This window comes from Alosa alosa, chromosome 21 (assembly GCF_017589495.1).
Source record: "Alosa alosa isolate M-15738 ecotype Scorff River chromosome 21, AALO_Geno_1.1, whole genome shotgun sequence".
Lineage (NCBI taxonomy): Eukaryota > Metazoa > Chordata > Actinopteri > Clupeiformes > Clupeidae > Alosa > Alosa alosa.
In genome coordinates, this window is record NC_063209.1 from 799121 (window position 1) to 826303 (window position 27183).

At 42.4% G+C, this 27183-nt stretch overlaps 1 protein-coding gene across 4 annotated transcripts in view; it reads left to right on the top strand.

The window, feature by feature from the left end:
* The first annotated feature begins 1141 nt into the window (after window positions 1-1141).
* The window catches only part of clk4a (CDC-like kinase 4a), a 104340-nt gene continuing 78298 nt past the window's right edge, over window positions 1142-27183 (top strand). Inside the window, exons 1-5 of one of the 4 annotated variants that reach the window (XM_048231890.1) lie at window positions 1142-1277; window positions 3784-4044; window positions 4484-4574; window positions 5575-5644; window positions 16290-16406. In XM_048231890.1, the coding sequence (XP_048087847.1) occupies window positions 1275-1277; window positions 3784-4044; window positions 4484-4574; window positions 5575-5644; window positions 16290-16406 (542 nt within the window). In that variant the 5' untranslated portion in view covers window positions 1142-1274. Of the gene's footprint in view, window positions 1278-3603; window positions 3635-3783; window positions 4045-4483; window positions 4646-4705; window positions 4741-5574; window positions 5645-16289; window positions 16407-27183 lie in introns of those variants that run through there. The other 3 variants (XM_048231891.1, XM_048231892.1, XM_048231893.1) reach the window with 3 other exon arrangements.

Genomic DNA, 27183 nt, shown 5'->3' on the forward strand with positions numbered 1-27183 from the left:
GTTTTCGAGATATTCTCAGAAAACTGTGTCTGCCCTACCCTCCTTTCAGGGGGTCCAGTCCAGCGGGGGGGCTACAGATCAAAACGAAAAAACGATGGTTCCGTGCTATCCATGTGGGGTTACATGCCCACCAAGTTTCGTGTACCCCGGTCTTTCAGTGTCCCGGGAATCATTGACGGAAATTTGGGCATCTTGAAAAAAAAAAAAAAAAAAACTAAACCTATATGACCCCGCTTAAGCTCTTGGCGCTCATAATTAAACACCACTTTTCCATCAAAAAGCTTGTTGTAAAAGGCATAACTTGTTAGATTTAAGAACTAGGTTCGCTAGCTCTGTGTGTTATGAGCAAAGAATCTTTGGTTATGAGTCCCATAGAACAACACTGCCATCTACTGGATTAGAAAGTGTCAGCAGGCTACTTGTGGATCTGGGTGGCTTCTCTGCCGCCAAGTTTGTCTCAAAAATATGTGATCCACAAATGCTGATCCACAAATGCGAAAAAAGAAAACTGTGTGTGCTGGTGATCCAGAAATGCAAAATTAGATTTCACAAAGGCAATTTTCAGTTTTACAAATGCCATTTCATTTACAAATACACATCTACAATTGTGAAAACCAATTTACTAGTTACAAATATGATTTTTTTATTTGTGGATGTCAAAACACAAATGGAAGTCGAGAAATATTTGTGGATGTCGCCATATACTGGATTGCGATTTCTGTGTGAAAGTAGGCCTATTTACGTGTGGATTTGTGTGACTTTCATGTGAAGAACGTCTCAAAAACACGTAACTTTGGAAAGCGAAGAATGCGTGTGATCCACAAATGCAGAATTACATTTCACAAATGAAATTTTCGGTTTTACAAATGGCATTTTATTTATAAATGCACATCTATATTTGTAAAAATCAGTATACGAGTTACAAATATGATTTTTTTATTTGTAGATATCAAAACACACATGCAAATCAAGAAATATGATTTATACAAATATTATTGAGACAAATTTAGCTCCATATTGTTTGATTGGTTTTTGTTCCTCAAGACAAAACAGCAGCTGTTCGTTGGACCAATGAGGAGTCAGCCCCCTTGTCTGCAGCATTGACTGCTTTTACTCATGTTGTGTTATGTGTTGTTTGCAGGTCGACCAGGAGTGGCCTCTCCCTAGGTGGACCTTCGGGGCATGGGCTGGTGGTCCCATTAGCGGGCTCTGGGAAGATCCTCTCCTGGCCTCTGTGTGTCGCGGTGTTTCGGTCTACTGACCACTCGCGTGTCATGGTATGTGTTTTGTGTACAGGTCAACAAGGAGTGGCCTCTCCCTAGGTGGACTTTCGGGGCATGGGCTGTGGACCCATTGGGGTCTGGGAGTATCCCCTCCTGATCTGTGTCGCGGTGTTTCGGCCTACTGACCACCCGCGTGTTATGTGTTTTTGTGCATTAAGGGTAACCAGGGTGGCTCCTCCCTAGGAGGACCTTTGGGCCATGGGACCCCAGTGTGGTGAGTCCCATTAGCGGGGACTGGGTGTAGGGCCCCGGCCCCTGTCAGTCACGGCATATTGGCCTGCAGACCAGCCGTAGAGTATGTTTTGGGTGAGTCTGGCAACCTGCAGTGCCTCCTCACCTGCCGACCTTTGGGTCATGGGCCACGGGTCATGGGTGGGGCTAGTGTGGAGGCCCTCATGGTTCCCTGTACCTCACCTCTGGAGGTTTGACCATCAATCGTCGGGTTGACGATTCAAGAAGCCGGAGTAGAATGTAACAGCACAAGGTCCACGCTAGCCCGGTAGTGCCATTGCGAGTGGCTCTTGGCATTCAGAGGCGAGCCAATCAGTGTAGAGAAGTGGCTATATAAATTTTAACTTTTAATTTGAAAGCCGACGTCATAGCTGCATACCGTTGTTCGTCCACCTGACTCCTGCCTTCACTGCGGGATTCCTTGTGCTGTTTTGGCCTCCTGCCCGCTGTGCACGCATCCAGTGACATTCTAGGACTGCTGTCGGCCGCAGAACATGGGCCTCATAACCGACCTCAGCTGATTGCAGAGCTTGCGGTAACACAACGAGCGGCAACATCAAGGCTACCTTGGTTCAAGTTCCAAGCAGCATTGCCATACGTGGTTGCGTAGCCTATTTCTAAATTACAGCACATTAAACCCAAATAGTAGGCCTAAATGACGTACATCCCACAGCCTAGGTTGGTTAGCAACACAAACTTGAGGGATGCAAGTGAGCAAATCAACTTGATATTAGCCTATTATTATGTGTTACCATAGCATCACTTAAACTAGCAGCCATGTCTCGCTGTTTATGGCACTACAGCTGGGCATACGTGTGTGTGAGGAGAACAGACGCACAGCCACAGGCTAGGGGAGGAGGCGCTAGAAGCATGCCTTGCACATACGCATGTTACTTCAAAAGAACACGGTCATTCTTAAAAGTATCAATACTAATAAAATTAGGAATTGTGACATTTTTAATTTCAGGGTATTGCGATACTTTTGTAGTATCGGTGCACCGTGCAACAGTAGTGTATTCGACAATCAAAATTCCACACACACAATAGGCAGGAGGTAGAGAGAGTGTCCCCTCAGAATAAGTAACAGTTTTTCAAAGTTCCAAAAATATTTTGAGATTTATTCTACTGTTCTACTACTGAGGGTCTTGTATTTCTTGAGACCATTGCTGAGACCATTGAAGTGATACCAAACCTCAATGCATTCTTTCATCTTTCATTTCATCACTCTGTGGTGGGCAGAATCTAAAAACAATGGTCATTCACTGCAATATACATTCACTGCACTTAGGAGAAAGAAGCACAATAAAATGTATCTCGCCTGAGTCATTATCAGAGGTATTTCCCATTGTTTTCCAACGGAATGTTTCTTTGGAATGGGGGAACCTTACACCCACACCCATAAAAATACATCCATGTCTACATCTACTTATTGCTCTTTAAAGTTATCCAAGGGTATTAGCAATAATGTCTCATAGAAAGAAAGAATAATTACATAGAATAATTAATAATACAATTAAATAATTATTGTTTATAATTATTATGATTTATTGTTGCAAATTAAATTGAGTGTCTTTCAAATTAATATCATCGAAATTTGAACTTCAAGTGTGCCACGAGACATTATAATTTACAGTGGATTATTTTTGAAACAAGCATAATATCCACTTCTATTTGGCCTTGACTGGAACAGGCTCAAGATGTGCTTACAGGATCCATGCCTTTTTTTAGAACAGGTGTCTATTCCTGGAGAACCAACACTGTGCACAGCTAATATAGATTTCAAACATTTTCACAGCTATAAGATAGGATTATTAAATGTACAAGGTTTGTGAAGTTGACCAATGATTGTAGATGTTTAAATTAGTAGGTTTAGTCTGTAAGAAGGACTCATTTCATAGTTTGGAGTTTACCCAACTGCCTGGTCCTTTGACTTTTGCTTAGTGGCTTGAAATCCACTTCTCAGCTTCACAGATAGAACCGCTGTTGCTGAGTGGGTGCAGTAGTAGCAAATGGCTATTTATGATTTCTTGTCTCTAAGTGTGAGGGGATATGATCGTGTGGGAGTAATAAAAGCTTGATGTACTGCAGAGATCAAGTGTACCCACAGGAATTTCCTGCAGGTTCTCAGGGAGTAGATAATGAATCTGATATGTTGCTAATTAAAAATGTTTTGCATATATATCACAGGGCATGAAAAGGTCTGCTGTCACATTAGGCTGAGTATGGATTGAAATCCTTGACGTTAACCCATTTTGATCTGATCTTACAGTTTGTCAGGGACTACCTGGAGAGCAGAAGTTTGACTGACAGTCTGGAGACTGGAAACAAGTGTGAATGGGACATGGGGTACGAAAAAAAGAACTATCACATTGCTTCCAAGGACTTGGAGCACCATAGTGGCAGACAGAATGAGCAAGATTGGCACCATTTTACCAGATCTTCTGGACATCATGGATATAACCAACATAGCAATAGGAGATATCACCACGAACAATATCATAACATCGAAAACTGTAAACACTCAGACTCGGTATGGAGATTTCCATCTCATTTTCGTCAGATATAATAAGATATTTGGAGAGGAGAGTTGTTACCTTAAGTATTTTAATCTGATACGTATGTTAATGCAAGAGAGATGCAATGTACAGAAATGTCATAGGTCAGAGCTTACTTGAGAATGCCCAGTCAATCCAGTGAAGGAACAATGCCAATACCATGAATGCTTAAACGCTTATACATACTTAATCTATTTTCTGAAAATGGTACAAATGTACTATGTGGGATTTCTCTTGTGTGTACCTTGCTACTTTGTTTTTCTTTAATGGTGACTGCGTCCTGTCTGTCTCGGAAATCGCTGGCTTGTGGGGCCACCTGATCCCCTTCTCATTGGATAAATGATACTGGTCCGGCTTCCCCAATTCTCATCGGTTTATGTTCTTGGTGATGATGATGATGATAATAAACCACAGAGGACCTACCAAAGAACAAGAGCCACCAGTATTGGAGATGACGACGAAGGTCACTTGATCTATCACAATGGAGACATGCTGACATCAAGATGTACAGAATATCTATCTATCTATCTATCTATGTATATATATTATGCATCTGTTTTGAGAGTTATATTTCAGGTATGTGCATGTACCATACTTGTCCATTACAATGACTGTAAAGAGCATGGATGTCATGACTGAAATTGGCCATGTAGCTGCAGTGATGAAGACTCGTAAGTACGTCATACGTAATTTGATGGTAAAATAACCAATTTTCATTCTCAAATGTAATAAATAACATGTTTGCCACACTATATCTATATTATTTTTCTTTAAAAAAAATCCTGTTATTAGTCATGTTTACCCAGTACTAAGAGTAAACACACTTTCACTATTACACACACTATTGTGTAGCTAAGGTCTCTGTTCCGAGTGTTAATGGAGCTCACAGCTATATGAGGGTAGGCATGTGTAATCTACCTCCTGAGTAACTCTGGCTCTGTCTGATTTATGTTTCCCTTTCATACAAACAATGATTCGTTTAAGAAAACATACAAAAGACAGATGAAATGAACGCAGACTCTGACCGTGTACTCTATTTGACCGTCCAAATAGTAGTACAAATATAGCACACTGCAAAGAATCTGGCTGCAACTTTGATTAAATATTATATTACCCCATTTACCCCATTTTGATTAGTTTTGGCTTCATTATAGTGCACTGTTCTGTTATCTGAAGTCTTCTTCTTCTTCTTCTTTTTACAGTGCATGGAAATCCACTGTACTGTTCTTCCTAGGTTTCTCATTATTATTCCGCTGACCGCTTTTTCTGTGTACAATTTCTCTTCAACCGTTTAACCTAGAAACTTCCTTTATGTAATGGTAATTCCTCGGAATTGCATTTTCTAGTTTTCTACTAATGTTAGTTAAGCCATGATGCCATGCTGTCCATGCTTTTTACAGTCATTAATATTTGAATATTGGAGTTATTTTTTTATCATGGAATTTCTTTTACAGAAGGTTTGGATGTCTGTATTCCATAGTTCTAATTCAGAATTCCACTTGCAGATGAAATTGTTGGTACATTAGGAGAAGGTGCTTTTGGAAAGGTGGTGGAATGCATTGATCATTCAATCAAGTAAGTGAGTTTTTCACTTTAAGTAAATGCTGTCTTTTTGTTTAATAACAATAATACATTTTTGATTATATTATATTAATGAATTATTCACACACTGAAAACAAAATCAGAAATATAATTTAAGTATTTTGAATTTTGACTTAATTGTAGTCCGGTACTAGAAGTACAAAAGATGGTAAATGGATGGCTTGTGATGTAAGTGTTATGAAAGGAGAAAAAGGCTGCACTTTGCATGCAAAACTGTTTATTGCACAGAAGCGTTTCGGCATAGTGCCTTCTTCAGTGTGCTCAAGTAAATGAATGCTAGGCTACAACCTAACTTAAATACCTACACCCTCACCACTAATCAACCAATCTTCATACAGTGTCATTCAATACAACAACTCAATCATTTATCTAATTGGCTCATTGGCTATGTCTTGACCAAAAATTAGTTTATGTTCCAGAACAGATTCTAACTGCAGATACAGGGAACTGCAATGGGTTCGACAATGGCAACCAATTATGCCAACCTGTTTATGGGAAAATTTGAGCAGGATTTTATCTACTCAGATAATCCATTCAAAAAACATTTGAAGGTGTGGTACAGGTGTATTGATGATATCTTTTTTTTATAAGGAAAAGAACAAAGGAGTTGGATGCTTTTAATTATTATGTCAACACTCAATTGCCTTCCATTCAATTTACCTTGAACTCTGACCATGAAGTCATGGCCTTTTTGGATGTATTGGTTAAAAAATGGGACAATTCAGGGGTGTGGCAATTAACAACATAAGGTGTGGTCTGGGGCGTGATCAAAAATCGCCATCTTACACCCTCTAAAAATGGTGGTGGACAGTAACTAAGTACATTTACTTGATTGCTGTACTTAAGTATGATTTTAGAGTATCTGTACTTTACTTGAGTATTAGGCTAATATTTTTGGACTTTTACTACATTACATTTGAAAGGCAAATACTGTACTTTAAGCACATAAACACAAGTGATTATTTAAATGTGATAATGCAATAGACCATATTGAAGTTTGAATTGAATTTTTTCAATAGTTCAATTTGAACTTGGCTGTGGTATTGATAGTGACAGATTCTTCGTAAGAATATTCTCTATGATCATGGTGCATTTGGAATTAAATTACACGAGCACCTGACATTCACCACATAGCTAAATCTTTACATCATTAAATAAAAAATAAGCTACTCATATTTGAGTTATCCTGTTTTGTATTTGGCGGTGAAAATGTTTTAGATTTTTGAACAGAGAATGAATAACAATTTAAAATGAATTATGGCATCCTTTTTAACAGTTGCAAAGTTATGAAAGTAAGCAAAACGTTACATTACAGCACATTAAAAAGGACAAATACTTGTACTTTTGAATATTTAAGCATTTTTAAAAGCAAGTACTTCTCAAGTAAAATTTTTACATAACAACTTTCACTTGTATTTGAGTAATATTTGACAAGGTGTATCTTTACTTTGACTCAAGTAAAGGAATTGTGTACTTTGTCCACCTCTGCCACTGACCAAGAAAAACCTGGGGCTGGTTTCCCGAAGCCTTCTTAACGCTACGTAGTTCGTAACCTCTAAAACTCTACCTTAACATTTTCAGGCATTTCCTGAAAGGTACCTTGCTACGAATGTCTTTCGTACATCGTTCGTTGGTAAGAGTGGTCTGGAGCACTCTTAGAACTCTCTTAGCTGCACCTTAGCAATGTTTCGGCTCGCGACGCTAGTCGCCACCACTGTAGCCTACAGAAGGCTCAGACTGGTAATCTGTACAACCGGGCAAATGCATTTATTTAGCCTATTTGCGGCCCGTCATGTAGGCCTAGGCCTAGCCTATAAATGCAGTTGCATCCATTTGGCTTGGGGGGTGACAGGTCAATCATTCTGGCCTTTTCATGACAGGTTCAGTGTTAAGATCGCGCCCCCCTGCCCCACCCCTCAAGTGGATTTATACAGGTTGGGAAATATAGCCTACGAGTCCATGCATGGTAGCCTAGGCTATATAAGTGCCCTCCGCTGGCTGGTGTTCACATCATTGCAGTTTAACCGTAAACAGCAATCAGAGGTGTCTAGTTTTATTCCATAAATATATTGTTTTTATAGACGTTAGTTGCACGCGCTACCAAGAGCTTCCATTTAGGCTAGGTACTGCACCATGTAGGCTACTGTGCGGTTTGTCTGTCAACATAAAAAACTACGGGTAGCCTACAATTTTCGCACAACTTGGTGGAAAAGTGTAGCACAGGTTAAAGAAAACCCATTCTTTTTTGGACTCAAAAGGAACTTCAAAGTATTTCCCATATAGTAGCCTTTTAGCTCACAACCACAGTGAAAGTGAAACTTGGAAAGTGGAGTCTCTCTACCGAGTGTTACATTAGATGCACAATTAATCGTGAGTCGATGCAGGTAAAAAGTATCAACTGGTAGGTTAGTAACGAAGGTAGCCTAATTTTGCAAAATGTGATGACGGCACACAAACTTGGGCAAAAACCTTTAGTACACTTGTGGTGATAGCCTACAGTTAATGTGAATGAATCGCGGACTATAACCAAAGTAAAGGAGAAGATTTGCACCAAATAAAGGTTGTGGTTGTGTTTCTACAACATGTTGGCACAAAACGTAATTTCTGTCAACTACGATGTCCATGTTCAGTAGCCTATATTTTTCATTTAGTCAAGCAGTGGTCCAGTGGTGGGCCGGTCCGGGAGATAATTGCCAGGGCCGAATTTTGTTCCCAGTCAGACCCTGGCCTACAGCAATCTTTAGAAATCTCTGTTGCGCATGCAACTCATATGGTACAATATCACTGATTTTATGTAAGTAGGCTAATAGTTTGTAAGCTAAAAGTTATGTAAGTAGACTAACAGTCAATAAAAGTGGACTGTCAGACCAGATACTAAAAGCCATGCCGAGTGTCCTGTTCGCTCTTAAACTTTCCATCACATTTGGTGCCTCTGCCTAGCCACATAGCCTGGCTAACGCCAGACCTCGCCGGAACTACACATTCATTTTCTTGTATTTGAGACGTGGTTTACGAATGCTCAGAGACATTTATTGGGTGCTACAAACGTCTATCAAATGCGTCTGTACGTAGCTCATAACCGCTTCAGTGTGTCATCATCGTCTTGCTGTCCCCCCTCCGTTCTGTGATTGGTTCCTTTGTTGAGGTGAAAAGCGGGTCCATGGAATCCATCCAATCGTAAATGTGTTAGAGTTATGTACTTTAAAGAACATTTCGAGCGATCACATAGCCTACGTTCAATGTTGCAATTTGAGCAGGATCTTACAAGAACATTTCAAAATGAATGGAAAGACACAGTGATGATGAGATTTTGCACTCAGCTGTAGCCTAGGCCTGCTAGTGGTGAGTCTGTTATAGCCTATTTACTTGTATTGTAGCCTATGCAACTATTCTATTTAACGCTGTGTGCTAGTCTATTCAACACTATAGGCTATGACCACTAGGTCCTTGCAGTATTTTCCCCCATGATCATATTGTTTCAATTATCCAAAAGCCTCGAAGGCCTGCTCCACCCCCACCCGCTGGCACCGACCCTGGCAGAGGTTTGTATTGGGATGTCTAACATGAGGGGTCAGCATATCTAATCTGTTGACTGATTATGGAAGGAGTCTCTTGCTTTCAGATGTTTTTCCAAGTAGGGAAGGGATAGACAAAAAAGGCTTTTTTAGAAAGAAGTATTTTGTAGTATTTTGAAAATACAAAAATACAGTATTTTATTTTGATACATTTTTTGGCTGCTGTATTTTGTAGTTTATTTTGATACATTTTTAAGGTGGGTATTTGGTATTTTATTTGGAAATACATTTTGATGTATTTGTGCCCATCCCTGGTTGTGCTTTAGGATTAGTGAGTCTGGCCATGCGAGCACTCTCACGTCCTGTTACCTGCTGATCCAGTAATATATTCACCTTTAGCTTCGTCTCTGGTCAAAACGTGTGTCATATTCATAGCATGTAAGCCTTGTCTGCATTAGATTGCAATCTATACCTGGCATTAACAAACATGAATGCGCTCGCTCTATGCGTAAAGCCACTAAATTATGTGTGTGCTTACTGCGCTACACTCAAAAGTTTAGACATAAGTAGATTTCGTGTTTGTAGGTTGTTGAAGTGTGGACTAACTGCTCAATTGTGTTCAAGAAACCGCTATGTTAGCTAAAATGACATCTCCACACGACGAGCAGCCTAGTCTGGATGTTATGAACTGTTTCGACGTGATAGCTCGCCTTCATTCACTGAGCGTGTCAGTGTCAAAGCTGACAGCAGGCGGCATTTGTGCAGGCAGCTACAGACACGCAAGTGCTCAGTTGCCCTAATGGTTAATCCGGCCCTGCCTAAAGGACAGGTTGGGAACCACTACAGTACCCTCCGGAATTAAAATAAAGTTGACTAAAAACAGGTATAAAAAATAATCCGTTGGTGATTTATTGTAATCTCACAAAGAAAACAATGAGGAAAAATTCACCCTTGAAGGGAAGCAAATTTATTCTGAGAAAAAGGAAAATCTCATAAAGAAATAAATATTTTTAACAAAAACACGTTGCTCACAAATATTGGCACCCCTAGAAAAATCTTGAGTAATCAGAGTGTCTTTGAATTTTCAGAAGTAGTTCATGACTTTCTTTTTCACTAATGTATGAAAATTAAGTGACACAGAGGCTAAATCCTCTAGTCATTCTTCAACATTGGAAAGACAAGAGAATACACTAAATCTAAATAAAAACAAAGCGTGTTGAAATTTGTTAGTCAGGGGATGTCTATAAAAACTAGGTACTGTGTTGAAAATGCCTATATTTACAGTTAAAACAATGATTAACAGGTTGTAATCAACTGGAAATGTGACAAACATGCTTGGACAAAGACGTAAGGGATAATTGACGACACGGTGGTCTGTTCACAGAAATGAATGCACGGTCGAGGTTGTAAAACGGCCCTGACGCGAAGTGTAGGGCCGTTTAAACCTCGTAAGTGCATTCATTTCTGTGAACAGACCACCGTGGAGTCCATTATCCCGCTTATTCCACTGTTACCACTTGCGCTGTGTTCATTTCCTTTTACAATTTAAACGTTTTAATCGCTAAAACTGTCTTGTTTGTAGAACTACTTTCTTCCGACACAAGATCATCTCTTAATCAAACCAGATATTAGGCTAACTGAAATAAAACCATGCCAATTGTGAGATATGGTGAAGGGTGTGTGATGATGTGGGTCTATTTTAATTCCAAAGGCCAACGGAACTTTATCAGGATGCATAGTATCCTGAATCCATGAAATAACTGGCCTTTAAAAATAAAATCTGCCTGCCTCTATGGGAATTTAAAGGAACACGCCACCCAATGTCAATAGTAATATATGTTCTTACCTTAACTTTCACAAGTTGAGTCATACCTCTCCCGTGTCAGTACGTGCACTCAAACGCTTTGGTGCGCGGCTCGACTGTGTTAGCATGTTGCTATGCTAGCGGGCTCAGACATAGAAGTAATCAAAAACATCCACGTTTTCCCGACTTAAATAGTTGCACGAGTAGTTGATAAAAATGTCTACAGTCACACAACATGAAACGTGGCGATTTTCCAAGTGAATAAACAGGAGAACTACAATGTGTGGCGCAATAGCACTGGGAGTACTTCGACCTAGCGTAGTAATATTAATTAACACCTAATTGTAGATCCTATCCACCACAGAGTTTAGAATCCATGCTTGATCGACCCTCAGCCTCCCCTCCCCTCTGGCGAGAGAGGTACACACACTAGAGATGTGATGGGCTATTACTTCAACCATAACTGCATAGCAAAACTTATCATCCATCAGCACCAAAGCTTTTTGACCAATTTTCAAAACCGCACCCGCCCACCATCCGCTGGTTGTTTTAATGTAGGCTATATGGGTGATGCAGCGCTGCTGACGTGAGGCTAGAAAGCCCTTGCCTGTTTCGCAAAACAGTCTCCAAATAAAACGCACATCGGCCTGTTGCCTGTTCTGCCAGCTTGTGACAATATATCGTCCAAAATGCTTGATTGCATTGCATTCTCCACATTTTTAGCTAAATTCATGTAAATTCAGCATTTTTGTTCAGTGAATCTTTTGTAAATTGCTTTACAATAGCGTCGGGCCCTTGTCAGCAGCCTTCGGCTTGCCTCTTGCCACTATTCACTCCTTGTCTTCCGATGTCATTTCTGAGTCATCTACAGATGTTTATACACATTCACCTCCCTAAATAGAACCAACTTGACGTTGACTTCAACCTATGTTATATCCTAGATGAGACTGCCTGGGTTATTTTGTTTCAATATTAGCCTATATATAAAACACATAGTAATTGTAGCCTACCATTCAGGGAATAGGCATTTAAAAGAGAGACATAATATGACTCAGAAATGACATTGGGCGATGGCACTGCGAGATGTTCAGAACGTAAGAGCTAAAACTTCTACAAACTCAATAACATCCACAGCGGAAAAAGAAGGTAAGAAAAATAGTCGGAAGACTTAGATGTCTAAGACAAGCAAGCAAGTTTGTTAAAAATGTGAACATGCAGGTTGCACTGTTTTGTGCGGTGGACTTTCAGAATGAATGGAGTCGGAGTTTCTTTAATATCGGGGCGTCATATAGTTTGTCTGATCGGCCTGCTGGTATAAAATGAATTGCGCTGTCTGTCTGAAAAAGACACGCTCTCTTCCCGTACAGTCAAAATGAATGGGAGTCTTCAGAACAGGCTTGTCATAGTGTCACCCTGACATGACAGTGCGTAAAGTAGCCTATAATGTGAATGACTTGTTATTTTATCAAGGATTTCTTTCTTTTTGCAAAAAATAAAGTACAATAGGCATTAATTAGTAGGCCAGGAGCATGTTGAAATTATGTGGCAAATTGCGTTTTTTATTACAATGATAAAAAGGACGTGACCGAAGCTGAGGCAAGCCAGGCAATAGGCCTATAGGCCCGACGGTAATTGTAAAGCAATTAACAAAAGATTCACTGAACAACAATGCTGATGTGGTACATGAAAATTTAGCTAAAAATGTGGAGAATGCAATGCAATCAAGCATTTTGGACGATATACTGTATTGTCACAAGCTGGTAGAATAGGCAACAGGCCTATGTGCGTTTTATTTGGAGACTGTTTTGCGAGACAGAGACTGAGTTTGCTGCTGATATTCTGGGGATAGGCTACAACATAGCTAATGTACGACTTTAGCCTTTTAATATATTTGCTGCATTGGATCAGTCTTTCTAGAACAGGCAAGGGCTTTCTAGCCTCACGTCAGCAGCGCTGCATCACCCATATAGCCTACATTAAAACAACCAGCGGATGGTGGGCGGGTGCGGTTTTGAAAATTGGTCAAAAAACTTTGGTGCAGCGCATCTCTATTGTGTGTGTCTCTCTCGCTCAGAGGGGAGGGGGAGGCTGAGGGGTCGATCAAGCATGGATTCTAAACTCTGTGGTGGATAGGATCTATAATTAGGTGTTAATTAATGTTACTACGCTAGGTCGAAGTACTCCCTGTGCTATTGCGCCACACATTGTAGTTCTCCTGTTTATTCGCTTGGAAAAGTTGATTACTTCTACATCTGGCTACGCTTGAGCCTGCTAGCATAGCAACATGCTAACACAGTCACGCCGCGCACAGTCGCGCTACACGGGAGAGGTATGACTCAACTCGTGAAAGTTAAGGTAATAACATATATTACTACTGACATTGGGTGGCGTGTCCTTTTAACATATAGGGGTGCGAATACTTATGACTCCTGTATTTTAAGGAAGAACATTTATTTATTTATTATACATTATTCATTCACAAAGAAAATTGGTGTCCAAAAAAATATGATTTTATATTCCTCTTTTTAGTCAACATTAGCATGGGTTCAGAAACTTAGAAGCCTAACTGTACATGTTGTTCATACATTTTTCATATTACATAATCATATTTATTCTACTCGTATTAGGTAACTGCTAATACACTGCACATATTTATATTTCATTTCTATATATATTAATTTATATATTTAATTTATAATTTATATACCACCTTCTGTAAACCAACTGTATACTACTGTCTACACTGCACTATATTTCTTGTCCTGTCTATGCACCACCTGTCTATACTTTGTATATCACATTACACTTTTTTGCACTTCTGGTTAGACCAGTGCCGGTTCAGACCTCCATGGAGCCCTAAGCAAAATCCTGAGTCCATCCTGAACTCTGAGGGCCAAAATGTAACCATTTAACATCTGACACCTCAGTGCTCCCAATACAATCATCCGGCCCCATTTTGGATGTCTATGGATGTTACCAAATATAGTGTTTTTCTCCATAAATGACAAGGAGAAAGAAAACTAATTGTGTGAATCACCTTCACAGCTATACATGCCCATGTATGTACCCATTACAAAAAATAACTGCAGTTTTATCAGTACAGTGAAGTACAGTTCAGTTATACAGTAGGCTATAGTGCAGTAGCCTATTTTTATGTCCATAATACTGCATTTCTGCAGTAAAGTACAGTACTATGCAGTTTTTCCATGTCCAAAATACTGCATTTCCTCCTTAAGAACTTCAAATATTTCCTCCAAAACTGTGGTTTTGATACACAGTTTGACACTTGAAGTAATGCAGTTTTTTTTGTTGTTGTAAGAGTTGTGCTAGTAGCCTACTGGCTGAGGCTGACTGTTCTTCACCTGTGTCTGTAGTAGGCTACTTGCCAAATACATAGGCCACTGAACTGGCTCCCCCTGATTCCCTTCAATAGTTTTAAACAATTATTTTAATACTTTATATAGGCCTAATTTACGATGTGCATCTATTGTCCAGTATATGCAGCAGGGAATCAAAGTCAATACTTTATGAAACTTTCCATTTTGCATAAGTTCAGTTAGGCTATCCTAAACCAACTAAAGCTTGACTGAAATATTGTAAAACTATTTACTTCTTTTAAAAATGTCTAGGAAGAGTGAAATCACCAATTATTTTCGACAGGTCCTGTGTTTCTGCTGAAAAGCTGCTAGATTTATCCCGAGCTGCACGTTATGAACGCATTTAAGGATGCGTTTTTTTTATTTTTTAAATGTAGCTAGTCGCCCGCATTCCAAACACGGAATATGCAATTACATTTCACAACTTTGTGAAGTATTGTGACTGGGAAAGGCTGGCAAGCAAGCCACAGACAGATCAGGGGATTCGCTGACCTGTTAGGTAGGCCTAGGCTAGGACAGCAACACGCGATGGAGAAATATACTGTATGTTGACATCAAACCATGGAACGAACTCAAAAGTTTACCCGACTGTTCCCGCTGTTCATTCTCGTGTTTGAAGTTTCTTCTTCCGTTTTTCATGCCCTGAATGGTAATTTGGTTTCATGATCATCTTCTTAATGTATGAGACACTGTCGCTATAACTGTACACATGTCTGTCACTAGCTTGACTCAAGGGGAGATGGGGGAGGGGGCCTTCATTAACTTGCGGGGCCCTACACAACTTGCGTAGTGTGCGTATAGGGAGAACCGGCCGTGGGTTAAACGCAAACTGCATTTTGTTGTCTTTGTACTTGTACCCTGCACAATGACAATAAAGTTGAATCTAATCTAATCTAGGAGACTTAATTTCACTTCATTGACTTGTTTCTTGTAAACGTTGTTGCTGATTTAATTGGCCTGTGTTTGATGTAATTCTGTTTATAACGTGTTCAAACTAATGAGTGATGGACTGTTTTAATTGAATTATTGTATTAAGTGACACTGTATCATCATTGGCTGATAAAGGGGGTATATGTGAGGATGTGGGTTAGGTTATAGCCAAGCATTCATTCACTTGAGCACACTGAAGAAGATGCTACGCCAAAACGCATTTGTGCAATAAACACCTTCATATGCAAAGTGTGGCCTTTTTTCTCCTTTCTCATCATTTATAGGGTTGGCCTAGCCCTCTAAAAGACGAATAAGAGACTGAGTGAAGCCTGCTCCTATACAATTATTTGTGATGTAAATGTGCCATGGAAGTGTAACACTTTGTATCCAATAAATAGAGTGATATTAGTATATTATTACACTATCGGCTCCAGCTATTACATTATTAAAGGATTTCTTATTTTACCAAGACAATAATGTATTATTATTGTACATAGATATGTTATTCACTGTTGGCAAGCTATTACATTATAGACTTTATTACATTAAAAACGGCCAACATTATTATGTTATTTGCAGTTATTACTTGCTAGTTAGTTATTGGTTGCTACATGGGCCTTTGCATTTCTTTGTAGATATTGTTTTAATAATTAATGGAAAACAATTAGAAATTATTTTCTTACAAGAACAAAGACATTTCCAGGTGACTCCACAAAGTACTGAATAGGAATTAGGAGAGAAATGAGAGACATGCTATGGTCTTTCCTTGTCTTTGTATTGTTTTAATTAACTTCACATTAGCAATGTGAAGAATTCAGATAGAAAGTTTTCTGAGTGAGTTTCAAATTTCTCTGAACTGAGTTTAAAAATACTCTGTTTTTTTTTTGTATTCTTAGTGAGTGAATAATTCTTATTTTCAAATAGGGTTCTATTAATAATGTAATTCTTTTTTCATTGAACAATAAATGTCATCTGTATCTTCCTGTTGAAAGTGACTGTGTCCATGTGGCCATGAAGATTGTAAAAAACATTGATAGTTACCGCGATGTTGCCATGTCTGAGGTGGCAATATTGAAGAAGATGAATACCCTGGATTCCGACAGTCACTAGTAAGTCTGTTTGTAGCCACATCCATCTTGAATAATTTGACAAACAATCCTTGAAATAGAGTGAATCAAGAATGTACATTAAGCTGTTTCTTTCACAAAACGTAAATGACGCATGTAACTATGGATCTGTGAGACCGAGGGATGACCGTCACTACGGTCTAAAAAAGGAATGGTCACCTTCGTTCTGCCTATCACCAAGACCATATGTCAACAAAGTCATGCCCATGACCTCCGGAAGCAGAACGACTCGAGCTTGTAAATAGCGGAGATTGCTCCCCGGTTCAGTCTCCTACCTTGAGCCTCAGGATGGTCCGGCGACAAGGATAGTGGCGGTCATCCCTCGTCTCACAGATCCATAGTTACATGCGTAATCTTACGATCTGTTTCGACCTCACTCTGACCATCACTACGGTCTAAAAAAGGGATGACACATACCAAAAAAGTCGCGAGGAGCTCTAAGCTAACCATTAAAACCTCGCTCGGTCACGGACATGAGTGCAGCGTCGCCAACCGGAGCTGGGCGAAAGTGGCGCCCACCCTATAAAACCTGGTAAAAGTGCAAGGCGCCACCCATGAAGCCGCTGCACAGATATCGCTGCTGGTACCCCCTTAAGGGCAGCCCAAGACGTAGCCATACTCCTGGTGGAGTGAGCCCTTGTACCGAAGGGACCGGCATTCCCAGAGCCTGGTAGGCATGGGAAATAACCTCAACCAGCCAATCGCGACAGCCGCTGTTTGAAAGCGGTAGTCCCTGCTTCACGCCTATAAACAGACAAAAGTTGAGTGTGTTCCCTCCTCAACGACTGCGTCACGGGCCAGATAAGCTCTCAAAGCCCTGACTGGGCACAGAGTGAGCAACTTGTCGCGCTCTGCCTGTGAGGCAGCAGACGGCTGGAATTGGGTCAGCTCCAGAACCTGGTTGATAGACTGCTGACTTAGAACCTTAGGCAGGAAGGCTGGATTAGGCCAGTGACACGTCAGTGCCCCCTGCCTGCCACCTCAGGCAGTCTTCGCTGACGGAGAGGGCGCACAGCTCCCCGACGTGCTTGGCCGAACAAAGAGCCAGGAGAAAGCTAGTTTTCAGAGACAAAGATCGCAGATCTGCATCTAAAATGGGCTCATAATGGGCCTTCAGTAAGAGACATTAAAAACGGTGGACAAATCCCAGTTTGGTGCCCGCAAAGTGCGAACTGGACGCGAACCGGGGGCCCCTTTAAAAACTGACCAATCAGTGGATGCCTACCCAAGGGCCTGTTATCCGCACCCTGGTGAAAGGCTGAAATGGCCGAGGCATAAACCTTCACAGTACTGACCGCCTTGCCTTGATCCAAATAGGACTGCAAGAAGCGCAAAACTTGTGGCACAGGGCAAACCGCTGGCTCAAGACCCAAGCTGGCACACCAATCCGAAAAGATCCTCCACCTGAGTGCATAGCAAGCTCTAGTAGAAGGAGCCCTGGCGTTGTTCAGAGTCTCCTGCACAGACTCAGCTAGCTGTTCAATGACTGACTCTGCAGGGGCCAAACCCACAGGCGCAGGGCACCTGGGTTCAGATGCCAGATCTGCCCGTCTGCTTGTGACAGAAGATCCGCCCGGCAGGGTAACTGCCATGGCTGACCCCGCAGGAGCCGGAGAAAGTCTGGAAACCAAGGCCTCGCCGGCCACCAGCAGAACTGTGTGTTGGCCCTCCCTGATCCTCCGCAGGACCTGAGGTACAAGAGGGGATGGAGGAAAAGCGTCCAACAAGCCTGTCGGCCAGTCTTGTGACAGAGCATCCAGGCCCAAACTGCCTCCCCTGTCCCACGAGAGAGAGTACCACTCTGGGCAGTGAGTCGCTTCTGCCGACGCAAACAGGTCCACTTGTGCAGTCCCATACTGAGCCCAGACCTGGCTGACCACCTCTGGGTTCAATCTCCATTCCCCCGGGAGTGGCCCGGTCCTGGAGAGAATGTCGGCCGCCCTGTTCTCCACACTTGGAACGTGTACTGCCCTCACTGAAGCCAGACGCGGCCATGCCCATGACAGCAACTCCTCCGCCACCTGGAAGCACCGCCGGGACCTGTCTGTCCTCACCAGAACATGTTGGCTTCGCAACCCTGGCAGGAACCTCTGCAGGGCAAGATGGATGGCCTTCAGCTCGAGGACGTTGATGTGCTCTGACGTCCAGGAGGGAGGCCACACACCCCTCGCTGACAGCCCTTCCCAGACAGCTCCCCAGCCTGTCAGAGAAGCGTCTGTCGTGATGGCTTGCCTCTTGTGAGGAAGGCCCCCCCAGTGGAACCCCCTGGAGTAAGAACCTCCTGTCCCTCCAAGGACGCAGGGCTCGGATGCAAGCAGGAGACACCCGCAACTTCACATGCCTGTCGTCCCTCGGGTGGAGCTGAAAGGCATTGAACCAACACTGCAGGGGGCGTGCCTTCAGCAGGCCCAATGGCAGTACCGCAGCTGCCGCGGCCATGAAGCCCAACAGCCTCTGGACTTTGTGGGCAGTGACCAGTCTGCCCAGCCGAAAAGCCTGTCAGAGCCTCGTCAAGCTGTCTGCCCTCCGTGGGAGTGAGAGACGCCGCCATGCTGACCGAGCCGAGGAGGACACTAAGGAAATCCGCCTGCTGGCGGGCTGCAAGTTGCTCTTTTTTCCAGTTGACCGGAAACCCAGGGCCTGGATATGGGTCAGAACCGGTGTTAGTGTCGCGGCACCACCTGCACCTGAGATGGGGCACAAATTAGCCAGTCGTCCAGGCACGGTAGGATCTTTAGGCCCTGGACCTGCAGGGGGCTAGAAAGCGCTGCCACCACGCAGTAAAAATTTGGGGCCAGTGAAAGGCCAAAATGGGAGGACCTGAAACTGGAACACCCTGCCTTGGAAGGCTTTTCGGAGGAAGGACCTGTGTGCTGGGCAGATAGGGACGGGGAAGTACGCTGGCTTTTTAGATCCAGAGACGTAAAACCACTCCCCTTCCTGGATGGAACGAATCACTATTCCAACGCGGGACCATTTTGAATGGCAGCACCTTGAGGTACTGGTTCAAGGGCCTGAGGTCGAGGACCGCCGGTAACCTATGTCTTTTTTGGGCACAATAAAATATTTGGAATAAAACCCAGTGTGCCGTATGCAGCGGCACTTTGAGATGGCCCCTTTCAGAAGCAACTCCTGACCTCCTTGACAAGCACGGAATTTAAAAGGGGTCTTTCACAGACGCCATCTTGACCCCTGAAAACGAGGGGGGCCGCCGCCGAAACTGTAGGCGGTAACCGCGAGTCACCGTAGCCACAACCCAAGAGTCTGGCACAATCCCTTCCCAGGAGGTCCTGACAGCTGGGAAGGGCAATCACGGGCAGCCCCGATCCCCTAGGCAGGACCGCCACCACCGCCTGCACCTCTGCCTGCCTCGGCCGAGGTCTTTTGCTGTCCTCTGGGCCAGGGAGTTGGGGCTAAGCCTGGTCTGGTGCACCTAAAGCTCGGGTCCCGCGGGGCAGCATAATTGATACTTACCTGTGGTGTTCGGGCTGGCTGCCACCGCCCATACTTACCTGATGCTGCCCTGTGGGGAACCGGAGCCGCCTGTGGCAATACACACTGACCAGTTTCTCTAGAAGCCAGCCTGTTCCACTCTGTCCAGCACCCCTGGGAGTCTGGATGGAACACATGCCCAGGCACCACCGGGAGACCTAACAGGTCTGTCCTGATGGCATCAGGGAGAGAGGTTTGGGCAAGCCACACCTGTCTACGCACAGCACCGCAGAGGCCATAGCACTCCCCACATCACGCTGGCCAGCTGGGAGTGGGCTGACAGTGCGGCATCCACCAGGGCCCTTGCATCATGGTCCTCCGGGCTCATCGCTTTTTAGCCGCCAGAGTGATGGCCAGGGCGCTGCCCATACTTGACTGATGAGACGGTCCTCCGCCTTGGCACACTCCTTACGCCGGGCAGCGTGGATTGGGAGATGCATTGGCAGGCCCCAGGGAAGTCCAGGCGGCGATGGACTGCTCGACTGGTGGCATATCCCCAGCCCTGAGTCGGCCGGATAGGCAGCCTTTGCCAGCTGACGGCAACCTGGATTGAATTGGGGGCTGTAGCGACTTTTACCCCATGCCGCCTGCAGCACCTTTGTGTAATCCACTGCCACAGGTATACAGGGTGGTGGGCTGCTGTGCGAGACGCCTCTCCCAGACGCCCCAAGGGAAGCCATGTTCGGCATAGGGGCCTGAAGACCCAGGGATCTTGGAGGCACTCAACACCCGGCGACATCATGGAGCCGACGGGGACCTCCCCTGGCACCGTGGATTCATCAGTTGGCTGCACCATGTCTGAATATAGCTCATCCAGGAGGCCGCCCCCGCTTACGCCATTGGATCGTGAAACGAGGGGCATGGAGCCACAGCACATCCACATCACCCAGATCAACATCCGCACCATGGCTCTCCAGGCCTGGATGGGAAGAGACCTTCCTGGCCAGGGGCAGAGAAGGGGATGACGTGCCCTGGAGACCCTCCAGCCTGTCCATCCTCCCAGCCAGAGCCTGGAGAGCTGAGAGAATCTGAAGCTTGCTCCGTGCCATTACCCTCGGGTCACGGCAGCTGGAGCCGAGCTTTAGCAGGTCCAGGGACCTCCACCTGATCATGCCTGGAAGGGGACTCATGTTGCCGCTTACGCCAGCGTATGCTTACAGCCATGCCTATGAGAGTGGGATGGTCGGTCGGGTGAGTGCCGCTTGTCCCGGCCCACGCGGGCCACATGCCTGGTCAGCCCCGGCGGAGCCGCTCCTCCCTAGGAAGGTCACAGGCTGCGCTGCAGGGCTGTCGACATCCTCCAGGAGGTGGGCGGCCCCAAGGCAAGCAGACACTCTCTATGCCCGGCATTGGGGCCATCGTGGCCCTACAGAATCTGCAGTAGTGTGCCGCCATTGCCTACCACAGAAAAACACAATGCAATACAACACAATACAATACAATAAGGCACTTACCTTGGCCGTACAACGCACTGGGTCTGCAAGCAGCAGCCCGTAAAGAGATACAGCAGTGGTGTAATACAGTACACGGGTGGCCTGAAGCCACCGCAAATAGTTTGACTATCAGTCTCTTGGTTCCCTTAATAATGCACACAGAATTTGAAATGAATTATATCGCATTTTTAAAGTCAGACAAGTCAGTGTTTAATGCAAAAACAATGTGAAGTCCATCCTACGGAGTTGACAAGGTTATCAACGGAGAAACATTTTTCAAAATGACTACAGGCGACTCACATGTTCCTCTTCAATGAAATCCATCACCTTGGCAGATATACAGTGTCTATAAAAATGATTCATCCCCTTGGATATTTCCCCCTTTTACCGCTTTTATAAATTAAATCTTGATCAATTTAATTTGTCCCCTTTTACAATAATGTACAGAAAAAAACTCTAATGTCAAAGTGAAAGCAGATTTAAACAAATTCTGATGGTGTTGACACAAATCCTAATGGTGTTGACAGGCGCGGATCAATGCATAGGCTAGATGTGGCTGCAGCCTAGGGGCCCCATATGTGCCAGACTGCCAGGGGGGCCCCCATTGGCCATAAAAAAAATTATTCTTTCAAATTTCTTTCAAAAACTTCTAAAGGTAGGAATACTGTATGTAGGCTAGTTCATAACTGCTGTGGTCGATTATTATAAACTGTCTGCTGGTGTAACAAATCGCAGGCTATGACTTTTGTTTGATGTTGGTTGTTGCTGTAAGGAAGTTGTCTGCACGAATGTCTTGTCTGTGAGTATTTGGTGGTTCAATTGCTGCATTTTAGGATGCTGCCTGATGCAAGTAGGCAGGTGTTACTGCAAGGACGTTGTCTTATGTGTGAGTAGGCCTAGTTGGTGGTTCAATTGCTGGTCAAAAGGATGCTGCCTGGTGTGAGTAGGCCTGTTTGGTGTTCAGCTGTTGCTGTACCAACATTGCAGTGATGTTGTATGAGTATCTGGTGGTTCAGTTGTATGTTGCCTTATATAGGCCATTTTGTGGGAGGGGGCCCATAACCACCTTAATCCGCCCCTGGGTGTTGACACAAATTATGATGGTGTTGACAGTGTTGGGACACTTTCTACGTGAACTAGTTCATAGTTCAGTTCATATACATTTTAAAATGAACTAGTTCAGTTCATAGTTCATAATTCAAAATTTTGAACTAGTTCATAGTTCTTTTTTTCCATATGTTGCTGCGAGCTATTATTTTTCAAAATTATAGCAGACAGCAATTATTCTACCAGGGTTTACATTAGCATTGAGGGGACAGCATTTCCCCATTGTTGCTTTAATTATCATTATGATTATCCTTATTATCACAATTATTATTGTTATACTATATTGTTATACATGCACTTCAAAGCAGTTAATGTCACAAAAGTTTGTGAAAACATGCACATCAGAGGACTGCTTTACTAATGTAAAATATTACAATAGTTGCATTGTATGCTTTTGCATGGTTGCGTGATGCTTGCATGAGAAATACTTCTCAAAACAACAGCAATTATATTGGTGCCATTGTTTTGGGATGTTTCCCTAATGCAAGCATCACTGGTAGGCAAATGAAAAAAATATTGACATGCTTTTTAATGAAATTTCAGTCGAATGCCTGAATGTAAGGATTCAGGAAAAACAATACCAGCTTTGGTGTATGGTAAATGGCAGAGTAAATAAGCGTAAATCACTGATCTGGAGATCGTTAACAGGAAGACTAATTATGCTACAATTATAGCTTTTGGCCAGGTTATATTCAAATTTGACTATATAATACTCAATTCTAGACAGTGTATTATATCTCTGCTCTGTTTTTATGGAAGTTGCAAGAATCCACGTTGTTCTATTAAATGTCGATACATAATTAAATAGCCTTCCAACAGGTTGAAGTGCCGGTTTGCTACCAACGTTATCGAGTGGTTTGAGTTTCTGTCGCGCAGACGCGTGCATGCATTGAATGAACGCTCATTCCACCTCATTCCACCACCACTTAATTGCATGCCTCTATGTTTGATGACACCAAATTAGCAAGTATTTCCTCCTGATTGCAAAAACGTTTGTTTCTTTTTCTGTCGGAACACGGTTCCTTGATCAATTGCGCAGCAAATTATCCGACAGAGCACCGGGCATAATTTCACTCTGTGGCTCCACAGACCAGCAGTGTCCACGATGTGGACCGATGCCGGTCCGCGGCCCATAGTTTGAGAAATGCTGGATATTAAAGCAACACCAAAGAGTTTTTTGTACCTTAAAATAATGCTTCCAAAATCGTTTCAGTGGTTCATCAACTCGTAACAGGGTGAACGGCACTTCTGCATTCGCTTCGTGGCCCTCTATCGGCTATAACCGCACTATGTAAGTTTGCCAGATCGGGTAGCGGATTTGTAGTTCGATGGAATGACACATAAGAAACTACAAATTTGACTTGCATCTGATGTCGCAATACATCATACTTTCATAAACGCATGCAACATGTTCTACCTTGTCTGTGGACATCGTTATTTGCAAAGCCGGTGATAAACAAATAGCGACAGATTGTTTACTGTATGTTTTAGCCGGGGTTTCACCTGGAAGGCACAAAGTTAAATTGAGAGAGCGTGCCGTTCACAGACACCAGAGTTCACAGTAACGTTCATCAGGCGGTAATACAGTACGTTCAATTCACATTCACCCAAAATATGAACGAGTTCATGAACTATCGTTCAATGAATGCGTTCAGGCACAACACTGGGTGTTGACATCTGACGGAGTTGACAAAATTTTCTTACAGGAATAATTTTATTGCATATCTGTTGCCTTGTGACTTCCATAATCTTCTTAAATTAAGCCTTTATTACAGAACATTTTTTACAAATGTTGCATTTAGCTCATTTCGGTGTTGACACACTATGGTTGTGACATGCCAGGTGTTAATAGATGCATATTAAATACACAAGATATGAAAAACTTACCAGAGCTAGAAATGTATCATGACATGAGGAAGAACTAGGAAGTGCTAAAGAGCTCCTCTGTGCTTTAGCTGCCCACAATTATTCCTGATTTTTTTCATTATAAATAAAAGTCTGACTGTGTTAACTCCGGACACAAGTTCAATTGACACAAAAGTACATTTAAAACATATACAATTTCTAACTTTTGATACTGATGAAATTATTTACTTAACTATATACATTATAATCATTATGATACATTTTACATTACTTTTAGATCTTTTTAAGGTATGTAGAAATGAGGAAATCTGCTTCCAGGCTACATTCTAAGTATAAGTATAAAGTATATACTCTTTTGATTCCGTGAGGGAAATTTGGTCTCTGTATTTATCCCAATCCATTAATTAGTGAAACACACTCAGCACACAGTGAACACACAGTGAGGTGAAGCACACACTAATCCCGACACAGTGAGCTGCATGTTACAGCTGCGCTCGGGGAGCAGTGAGGGGTTAGGTGCCTTGCTCAAGGGCACTTTACTGGGGGTTCGAAACTGGCAACCCTCTGGGTTACAAGTCCGAAACGCTAACCAGTAGGCCACGGCTGCTCCGTATTCTATATTATTTAGAACAAAAACTATTTATAAGGCAACATGAAATCATGCCTTGTTGTGCAACCCTTGTCCTGTTTAAGATTTTGAGTAGTTTTTCAAATTAATATTGTTCATATTTGTATCCCAAAACCTTGTTTTATCTGGCAGACATGTTTTGTCCCTAATCTCAAGAATCACTAGATGATTTCTCAATTCACAAGGCAAAGAAATGTGCCTCAAAGAAGACCTTAAAGAGAATAAAGAATCAGATTCAGCTCTCGGCTCCCTGTAAGGGTAAACTGAGTAAAAAGAGGTACTAATATGCTAGCAGCAATGAGGGGGCCAAGCAGATTAGCAGGCCAGAGTTTACCATGACAACCTGATGCTATTATGTCAGGCTCGATGGTGTTTTATCTTCAAGGCAGCCCTGCGACCGATGGCAGTGATAAAAAAATCAAATTGGTGTAGTCTGACGATTATCTGGTACAAATTATTCACAATTATTTTCTGTGAATAACAAAATAACGGGAACAACAAAAAAGAATTGAAAAGATTGCTGAAACGCTTTTGTTTTTCATGTTACAATATGGCAGCCAAATCAACGAGGTTAAGAATTTTTAAATCCATGTTTTAAATCCAAACAAAGCCAAAAGGCATTTCCACTAATTGCAACTCTACTCTTGTTAGTCAGGATAGTTTGGGCTAAGTATGATGTGATAATATTTGTATATGTCTTATGTCAAGAATTATTTTTTTGCATTAATGTCACCAGGAAGCATGCCAGTAAACATATACAGTATATTCATATTTGTGTAGGTGGGATTGTTTGGAATCTGGCAATATAAGAATCATGATGGTGGGATACTCCATGGCTAATCAATTTATATTGAATGAAGAATGTGCCTTTATACTCCTGTGTATTTGTGACCTGAAGTAAGTCGTGCTTGCATATGTGCAGATGGTATGTATGTAGCCACAAGCAAAGGTCTGTACATGCTATGACCAACTTTTGATTCTTTGATATGAAAAGGAACTTAATTATTTTAGGGTGCTATTACTTTAGAATTTCAGCCCAAAGTTGTTGACTCTGTAGAAACTTGCTCCAATTTCAAAACCGTATTTTATTGTACAGAGGTACATGCTTTATATCCTTGTGTTCAGTAAAGTCTGCTGTATATTTTGATATATCCATGTGTTGAGTGAAGAGTTTGTGAGATATTCCACCAAGAGTAATGGGTGTGCAGAGATGTGTGTAGAATGTAAATATGATAAAATTTCATGTAAATTCAACGTTATTATCAGGGCTGTAACGTTATGCATATCGAAACCAAAATCGACACTCATATCCACAAACCAGTGCTTCCCATAGCGCTTACGCGGCCGCATAAGCAACACACATCTCCCGCTGTCTCTCTCGCTCTCCCTCTCTCATGCACGCTCTATGGACGGCATGCATGGACATTTCATCCAAATAAAACATTCACAATCGCGAAAGCAAGGACACATAGAAGACGGCTAGCTAAATTCCTATTAATTCCGGTTAGCATCATTAGCATGCTGCACACATTTGTTTAAAACTCTTGCATTCAAGTTGACTGATCATCTCAATACCAATATTTTCCAATATTAAGACTCAAAAAGACCTGTCCCAAGGAGAAAAAGTATTACCTTGAAACTTAAAGGTTTCTTCCAGGAATATGGGAGTTTTTCCTTGCCACTGTAGCCATACTGCATGCTTGTAGGGGGTTAAGGCTGTCAGTTTTCCGGTCATTGTGTTCTTTAAACGTCTGTATATAAATTCATATAATCACAACAATTGCTAAGGACATGACCGCTGTATTTCTGAAGTATTTCTGATATTGTTTGGTATGTTAATATGTTGCTGGTTGGATCATAAATGACCACAGCAACGAAGAGGAATGACTGAAGAACTTGTAGGAAATTGTTGGTATACTGTGGGGGCCCACAACAAGGGTTTGCGGTTTGTAGGGTTATGTAGCCATTTGTTAGCAAAGCCTATATACTACCGCAACAACTTGCTGCATTAGACTAAAACATTTATTATTATTATTACTATTTTCTTCTCTATTATTGTGTTAAATATTTGAAATGTAAAGCACTTTGAGCTGCATTCTGTGTATGAATAATATTATTATTATTTTTATTATTATATTATTACATTACATTACATTACATTTGGCATTACATGACATCTGACGCATTTTTAACCAAAGCGACTAACAACATGGTGAACAGTTTAAGTTTTAAA